The 9425-nt window shown below is 36.0% G+C and overlaps 1 protein-coding gene across 4 annotated transcripts in view; it reads right to left on the bottom strand.

Annotated features, from left to right (window-relative positions):
* Positions 1 to 5436: 5436 nt before the first annotated feature.
* The window catches only part of LOC107741725 (solute carrier family 45 member 4-like), a 32624-nt gene continuing 28635 nt past the window's right edge, over positions 5437 to 9425 (bottom strand). For all 4 annotated transcript variants that reach the window (XM_016554494.1, XM_016554492.1, XM_016554493.1 and 1 more), the window contains 3 exons: positions 8221 to 8320; positions 7635 to 7846; positions 5437 to 7211 (listed from right to left, as the gene is read on the bottom strand). In XM_016554494.1, the coding sequence (XP_016409980.1) occupies positions 6849 to 7211; positions 7635 to 7846; positions 8221 to 8320 (675 nt within the window). In that variant the 3' untranslated portion in view covers positions 5437 to 6848. The remainder of the gene's footprint in view (positions 7212 to 7634; positions 7847 to 8220; positions 8321 to 9425) is intronic.

Here is a 9425-nt window from a genome sequence, read left to right as displayed (position 1 = left end):
GGAATCATGGGAGTTGTCGTCTTCATCCCCACAGCCGATGCAATCCAACGGGACTCGGGCAGAAATCATGTTCATGGATGAGCTAATGATTTCTTAATGTAGTAGAATGAAGCAGGGTGAGGATATAGACACGGTCCGTGTCAGTAGTTAAAATTGTTTATTTCTCTGGATTTAAACATTCTTCGAAACATTTGGGATAATGTAAGTACACAAGTCAGCAAAATATATAACACTGTTCTAGTGGTTTTTGGATATTTTAATAAAAAAATCTTATATATTGTGCCTTTAAATGCTTTAAAATCTCTTGAATGTTTAAATTGGCAAGGCTTAAAAACAAGTGCAAATGATAAGCTTTCGTGGTGACGCAGCAGTGGCAAGTACTAACTATAAGATTTATAAATGACATTTGGCCTAATGTGTATATGTTCAATTAACAACACATACATTGTGCACTTAGCATACAATTTAACAGTCGACTGAACATGAACATGCAATCAATTCTGTACTCCATAAAATAATATGCAGTCATTTCTGTACTCAATAAAATCAATACTTTTAATACATTTTATATAAAGAAAACATTATGATGACAAGATTTGCAGTGTTTTGTTGTGCAGATTCTGAAGACCAAAATGAACATCATTCCCATAATGTACTTGTTAAGTAACTGAAATCTAACTAAATTCCCATTTCAACACATATTTCTCTTAGTGCATTTAAAGATGTCTAAACATGATCATGGACCAGCAGCCAGCATCACCATTTGACCAGTATGTGGTGTCTACATTCCTGAAGATCAGGCCAGAGGTCCTGGGGGTAATGCAAACTGTCCCACTTTGATGATTTTTTACCTGTACAATATTAATTTTGGGGTAATGTGGAAACGTTCACCATCTTATTTTATATTTTACAGGGTTTGGAAATATTATTAGGCATAGCAGTGTTCGCCTTAATCTGCAAAGGATTATTGTACATTCTGGGCATCTAGCCTATCATTGTAAGTCTTTTATTTCAGTATCAGAGCAATATTGTGCATTAAGCAAATATTGAATAATATATTTTCCTCACTGCAGTCAGTTTTAATAGGATCTTTGACGGTCTTAGCTGGACACAAACGTATACCATACGATGGGTTTGCCTGAATCTTTTAAGTGTTTTAAATGTCATTTTATTTAAATGAAGACTAATAATATCAGAATAAAATATAAAATATATATATTTGCCTAAAGAGTCTTTCTCATTTCAGATCAGAGCCTCACAATCTCTAAACTACCTCAATGCCATAACACTTTCTCCATCCCATTTCATGGGTTTGCTAATGATGTAAGTATAGACTTCCTGCTTGAAATACAGTACATGAGATCTGCAAAAATCACTTACTCCAGAAGTTCATTTGCATTTACATTGGTAGGTATTAAATGCATCAGTATCCAATTACTCAGTTATACTTAATATTAATCTCTCCTTTACTGTTTATATCATCTATGTGAAGTTTATCACAATTTCTTCAATACAAATAATTAAACTAATGCAAAAATGTGTTTAGTTCATAATCCTCCTGCCTCTAATATTCACCCAGGGTGTGACTCACATTTTATTAATGGTCTGTCATGCTCTGGTGGTCTCCTCTCCTTTTTTTTTTTTTTACATAAAACATGATCAAAATGGTCTCTGCCAGCTCATTTAAATGTTTGGTATTTCATGACATTTTATCAAGAGCAACTGCAAAGAACATTAAAAACAAAGAGATATATTTTGCCTACTGTACAGGTTAGACAGCCCAGACTCAGACTCAGAAACATTCTCAACATAAGTTTCACTGCTTTGTACCTAAATCACAACATGAAACAGAAAGAGAAGACAAAAATGGCAAGACCTAAGATGAGCAGCATCGAGGTAAAGCAATCAATTAATACAGTGATTATTTTCCTCAGATTGTAGAACAGATCTGCTGCTAATCTGAATAGACTGGAAGTTGAGATGAAGATTACTATACATTTTGTGGAATATAAAGTGAATTTAGCAGTATCACATGATCATGCTTATTTTTTTTGCAAATCTAATGTCATAATTGCACCCAAACTAAAGTCTTAATTCTAGCCTGTTCTGTGAATTGTATTAAAAATTAGAACCAAATAAATTAACAATTTATTTAGTCCACAATGCTTCATTGCTTTCTCACATCACCTAAGAATGAAAGTAAACAGTGACACTTGGTTCCTGGCAAACCTTCGTCTGACAGGAATGAGAATGTTAAAAATGCATTGCATTAACAGATTGTATTTTCACATGTCTATCACAGTGTTTAAAGATGGCTGGATGTCACCTAAAAGGGAAGTCTGAATTTCTGGAGGTCAGGCCAAAGTGTTTGGGGGTAATACAAAATTGTTCCACCTTGAGGACTTCTCTAAGTTTTCAATATTGATATTATCTGGGTGAATATATAAACAAAGACAACTGATCCTTTTCTCTGACAGGGTCTGGAAAAATATCAATAAGTTTATTGGGGATCTTTTTATCATTGTGGGGTGGCTTGTTTGATCTTGTCTTGTGCTTTGTAAGTATTTCTTCCTTTTCTCATCAGGAAAACACTGTGTGGTGATTCTGAAATACTGAAAAATATTATTTTCATTCCCTTCAGTCAGTTTTAACTGGAGCAGTAACCATCTTAACTGAACGTATATCAATCATGTGTCTGGTCAGTCATCTTAGTCATTTTTTTTTTCATTTTGTCTATTTGAATGACAGCAATAGAGTAAAATACATAAACCGCATAAACCATTTATGTGGGGGAAACTTTCTTCAAAGCAGATTTTTCTTATTTTAGGTCAGAACCTCACAAATACTGAACTTTTTCAATGCCATACTCAACACTATTTCTATTTTCATTCATACTGCTGAACGCAAGGTCAGTCATATAGCGATTTCATGCTTTAAAATGTGTATTCATGTTGCATAACATCAGTATGGTCAACTTGCAGTTGGTTTCACCTAATTATGCCATTCAAAACTAAACTGTCCTTCATTATGTTTTGTATTAACCATGTGCATATTCTGACAATTTCTTCAGTCTCTCTGGGCTGCGATGGCCCTTGTGGCCAGTGATATTCTGATCTGCATCCTCTCTGCAATTGTCGCTTCGACCGCCAACTATAGATGCTGTGACTGCTGCAGATCATCAGAAACGATTTATCCAGAGGTTTAAAACATTTCAATCTCAGCAAGCTGAAAGGATGAAATGTGTTCACATGGATCATGTGAAACAAATGTGCCATATTGGTTCTAATCTCTGTCTTGGTCCTTTAGCAAAGAGTAGCTCGCCAGCAGGACGACGTTTGGTTTTATGACAGAAACAGACCTAGTGTGATTGTACAAAGTACTGTGATTGTGCCTGACTCTGCTACACTGCCAACAGTTTACAGTTCAGTCCGATGTGTACTTCCATCAGAACACAACACGGTCCAGCCAGACTGACCTATTTTGAGGAGCTTGAAGAAATTAGGGTTTGTGAACAAATTTCCTGATATAATGATGTTTGTCATTAGAAAATGATCTTTAAACTCAACTGATCATCTAAAACAGGGAAGTGTTATTGCAAGATGAACAATATTCATAGGCTTCTATATCTTCTTTTCCAGACCTGAGGACTGAAGGACCAATGATGATTGAGATGTTAGCCAAAAGATGAAGAAGATTACATCACACTTCAATCTGCCATTAAGTTCTGAACGGCACAATAGTGTTAGCTCAAGGATCAGCTCTTGGTGGCATTGAACAGTCATCCAGTTTCCAGCTCAGATCTTTAACCACTGGAGAACAGCACATTTGACAGATGCTTTTTATCCGCTTTTTCACGATTATATAGCTCTGGTTTTGGGTGTTTTTCTCAGAGTCTCAGTCATATTAGAGCAACTCTGTGATTTCCGTTACAGCCTGGCTCTGTCTGCTTTATCATACATCAATGAATGATGAATATACGATTTGATCTTTAAGACTTCTTGAAAGGGTATTTTAAAAAGGTAGTGTCTTGTGTTAATCTTGATGACAATATTTATAATGAACTCAACACACTTTGGTTCAGAGTAACTGAGCTAACACTTTCTCTAAATGTAAATGAGAATAAAATGTTAATTACTGTTGCTCATCATGTTTAAGGGACAGTATTTCATAAAATAAAAATGTGCAGGTGTGCAGTATCCATGTTCTCCAGCAGAGGGCGTAAGGGGAGGCAAATAAACGGCAATGTGCACGGCCTTGTTTTTGTTTTCGTGTTTCGTTACAATATTATAAAGTTCGGAAGCATGCTGATCTGCTTACATCGCTTCGGTGATCATTCTTCCACCACTCCAATTTCACCGTTGTTTATTCAGATATCTTCAGTTATTAAAATAGTCCATGGGGTACGACTACAAGCAACCTTTGACGTTTCTCTTGTCAGAAAACGGGATGAATATGAAATCGTGAAATAGTGACGCGGCCCATTAAGCCTACATAACCAGCTCTCCCTTCCAAGATGTTATTATGTAAAAAATCCTGATTTATAATTGAGCCGCCGTCTGAAATCAAATAGCCTACACATAAAATAAAGCTGAAAGCGGTGCTCCTCTGCAAAATCTGTCCGAACAGCTAATCCCTGACAGTACTCAAAAAACAACCGAAAACTCATATCTTTCGAGTATTTTGGGATAGTTCACCCAAAAATGAAAGCTCTCACCATTTACTCACCCTCAAGTTCAAGTTGTATTTTTTCCATACTATGGAAATCAGTTGATACCGTGAACTGTTGCCAACATTTTTCAAAATATCTTCTGGTGTAGGCTAAATTACAACAGATGAAAGAAACTCATAGGCTACAGATTAGAAAAAAAATGATAGCAGAATTTTAATTCTCGAACTAAGTTATCCCTTTAACTGCATCCTGCTTAATATATTTACAAAAGCGTCTACTCTAAATGAATAAATGTAAATGTAAAAGGAGCATAAAGTTTCGTTGTGAGAAATATTAGATTTTATTTGATAAACTATTATCTAACATAAAATAAAGCTAACAAGAAAAATGGCTTTAAACACATCAAATGTCCATATTAGTGCCAGCGACCCACAAAAACATCTCGCAAAGAAGAAGAAGAAAAAAAACGTTTGGCGCCCTGAACAGCATTTTATGAAGGTTAAGCATCTCTTTTCACGGACTAATTGCTGAAATAATATATATATATATATATATATATATATTATTTTTTTTTTTTATCTATTTTTACCCTATTCTTGAAAAGTGCCAATAGGCCTACATTTTGTAAGAATTCACTCTGTAGGCTACAACTGATTTCCCATGGAAATTCTTTTGTAAAACATTGCAGAAATCGTCCAATGTAACTTCTTGGTAATAATTAAGTGTTTTTAAGAGAATTTTTCTTTAAATACTGTTCGTGCATCTATTTATGTATCACCCAGTATCTCATTATGTACTCGCGCCATCTAGTGGCCACTAGATGGTCACCACATTGTGTGCGTACGGATAGTCAACAACCATAATACAATTAATTTCGGATTCAACCACATTGTGCTACAGCCCAAAACAAACAAGCATTCACACAGGGAAAAGTGTAAAACGTTCTCTTTATCGAAACTGAACACAAATTCAAAAATAAACACCTGGAACCATTATAAACGTTCAATTTGGTTCAAACACTAAAAAAAGTCACAACAGTACCACGTACACAAAAAATGATAAAAAAAAAGTGTTCACCTTGTTTATGAAAAGCACACACACACTAAGAAAAACATCCTGTTTGATAAAATAGGATACAAAGCCTACTGACCTCTGTACAGAAGTCACACTTCCAGCAATATAAACAATATAAACTTCAATGTTTATAATCTACATTTATGAGCATACGAAGCCATAGCTTAGTTAGTCCACTTAGTCAGTGGGGTTCTGTGACTAACTAGTAAAGGAAATTTTTGGCCTGTCTTCTTGAAAAAGAAACGAGCTCAAAAACTTGTGTATATAAACTACACAACAGTACTGGAACAGTATTAATAATTTTGGTGTGAAAAATACTGAAAAAAATATTGGAGTGTCATCACTTAAGATGGAGGCTGAAAACAAGTAAAAATTGCCATGACAGCTAAACAAACTTCATTTCACACACCAATCACTGCTGTACAGCAAAGCCATGTCCTTACTCAGTGTCTCAGCTCTCCGTGTTCTTCATACCTCAAAATAGTGTACCTAAGAAAATCAAGTTTATGAACTAAAGGCAACTCTCAAAAACAACGTCTTGCTCAAAATCTAGAATTATTTGGCATTGTGCATAGTTAAAGTCTAAACAGAAGCGAGCGTTTTGTGCTCGGAAGCAGCAGTCGTTCAGCTTTCCCCTGAGTGTTTCTTATGATATGAGGCTGAGGAGGGGAATACAACGATAATCAGACACATTTTAACACTGATAAAATATCGGTCTAAAAAATGCAAACTTACATCTGGTATTTAAATGTTGATTTGTAAAGTGAAAAAATAATGTGTGGAAAAAATTATTAGAATGTGAAAGGTTTTCAAATGTAGTGACGTAAACCTGGTTATATAAAAAAAATTTAAACTAAAAACTGAAACACTTCTGTGTAGACAATGGAAATTTTGGGAACAAATAATAAATAGCTTGAGAAATAATCTCAGAAATCACATATTTGACTCGAATAGGTTTGTCTCTGTACCATATCCACAGATTTACAGTCCGCATATGTGAAAGTGTATGAATGGTAGACAATGTCCCTCTTGTTCTTTCGTCTTAACTTGCTTGTGCATTCTGGGATTTGTACTTAAATAGCTCAAGTATTTTACATTCTAACACTCAAACTGAGGATTCAACCTCTGGCTTGCTGGAACTGTTCCTTGGTATTTGCTTGAGTTTCTCTGTGCTGTTACTGGAGGCAGCCTCTGATTTAACAGAGCTTGGGCCTGGCTCATCTTCATCGTCATCATCATCTTCATCATCAAGTGTATCAGGGTAGATGACGAGGAAAGCAGCAGCAAGAAAACCAAGAAAGGAACCTCCCGCCGCTACCATGGGGATCACTCTAACCGTACCAACGGCGTCTACGACTGCGCCGAGCGCCGATGCCACCAAGATCTGAGAGATGTACACCTGACACGTCAGGATGGCGCAGTCGATGCCAAAGCCTCGCCGTGAGTTTCCAGGGCTGTGATGAATGTACTATGACAATGTAAAAGAAAGATGAAAGAAGCTGATTGAGAGCACTGCTGCTGTGAGGAAAACGGCTGTCACAAATCAAGTGCTACTGGCAGTGAAGATGAATTCTGGAAGAGATTATATTACAGATCTCTATCATACACACTACCATTCAAAAGGTCAGGGAGATTTTTTAATATTTTAATTTAGGAAAGACACTTTAAATTGATCAAAAGAATAAATGACATTAAAATTACATTACATGCATTATTTCACAATATTACTGTTTTTACTGTACTTTTGATCAAACAGTTGCAGCCTCGGTGAGTATAAGTGACTAAAAATCATTAATAATTAAATTGTAATAATTCTGAACTTTTGAATGGTAGTTTGAATTATTGGTAACATCATACATTTGGTTACACAAGTTAATAAAATGATACAGACCTCTTTGATTTCATGGTACTGTCCCAGCAGAGCATAAGGGCAGTATGACATGCTCATAGAGATGATTCCCATGGTGCTTATCATCACCATAGCTACATATACATTTGGAAAGATGAACATGATGGCTGTGCCCACAGCGTAGCCTAGAGTCCCCAACATATAGACGATTTTAATGCTTAGGTCGTAGTTGTTTAAGATCCTTTGGAGCACATCTGTGAAAAAAAGTTGGTTTGAACAACACTCAAAATGGACACTGGCATAGAAATTGTATACAAAAAGGTTCACATAAAATAAAATGTGTAACAAATTAACATTTTTTTAAATTTAAAAGAATTACAACAATTTTAATCTTAAATTGCAGGTAAATATAAAACTAAGAAAACATCATTCTGAAGGAAATGATAGATATAAAACATAAATGTTTAGAACGATCACACCCTAAAAAAATCTGCTTGTTCCATAATGTGGCCATGTGAGTGTCTAAATACAGAACTGAAACCTGATCACACCACTGGACGAAACAAAAATGTAATCCTCATCATTAGCCATGTTCTATCCAAATACAACACAAAAACATAACACACACCTGAGCAGAGCGCAGCTGTAGCCGCATAGATCACAAGCCCCCAGCAGCCCATCTGCACACCTTTACTGTAGTTCTGCAGAGTGGTGGAGTTAGCAGCAGCCTGGTTTTGAAAAACCAATAGGATTATCAAGAATAATCAGTACTACATATAGTAAAATAGAGCCTGTATCATATCGACACTCCATATTAGAAAAGTAAATGGCATGTAATGTAGACTAAAAGTAACGCCTTGCTGGTTTAATAATTTGGTAATGTAGTAAAGACATCGTGAAAACAGTCCTTGTGACACCAGTGGTTTAACCATAATTTTCCGAAGCTACAAGAATACTTTTTGTGCGCAAAGAAAACAAAAATAATGTCTTTATTCAACAATTCTTCTCTTTTGTAATGTCACATGGACTATTTTAACGATGTCCTTACTATGTTTCTGGGTCTGGAAACATTTCGGTTACATTGCTCTCTATAGAGGGTCAGAAAGCTCTCGGATTTCATCAAAAATTGCTTAATTTGTGTTACGGGTTTGGAACGACATGTAATTAATGACAGAATTTTCATTTTTGGGTGACCTATCCCTTTAAATGAACAGTTTTTATTTTATATTTCAAATGACCATTCGCAAAGACCAGCCCTCCTTAATTACTGTTGCCATCCCCGACAAACAATGCCACTCTCACACTACACACACACACGTTCTCACGCAGTGAAAAATACATCGCAGAGCAAAGAGGAAACTGACAACACACCGACAGAGAAGACAGAGCAGGTTACTTCTGGTATGAAACAAGGTCTCAGGACTCTCAGCTTTTAAATTGTGTCATTTTTAAAGAAATTCAAGCCACAATTACCGTTTTGTGGCTTTTCAATGTTTCGTGACAGATCACTGTATTGCCTCAGTTCAAACACATTCTGACGATTTGTTCTACCCTGTCAGATTTTGCTACCTCCCATTAAAACAGATGGTAGCATAATTTGGTAGCGAAAAGTGCTACCTATCAGATTTTGCTTCCAGCATGATAGTAATAAGGTGTGAGGCTTTATTAACATGTACACCTACCCCAACCCTAAACCTACCCTTACAGTAGGATAAATACAGTGTTGGTAGCATAATCTGATAGGTAGCATTATTTGTCAGAACACCGGCGACAATGCCTGCAACGAGGGAGAAAGCCGCGGATGGTGTGAGCGCGGAGAGGAGCTCCGCCACC

The sequence above is a fragment of the Sinocyclocheilus rhinocerous genome, unplaced genomic scaffold (assembly GCF_001515625.1).
Source record: "Sinocyclocheilus rhinocerous isolate Xijiao unplaced genomic scaffold, SAMN03320098_v1.1 scaffold616, whole genome shotgun sequence".
In the NCBI taxonomy this organism is placed as follows: domain Eukaryota; kingdom Metazoa; phylum Chordata; class Actinopteri; order Cypriniformes; family Cyprinidae; genus Sinocyclocheilus; species Sinocyclocheilus rhinocerous.
Note: the sequence above shows the minus strand (reverse complement) of the source record. Positions and strands in the feature narration are given on the sequence as shown.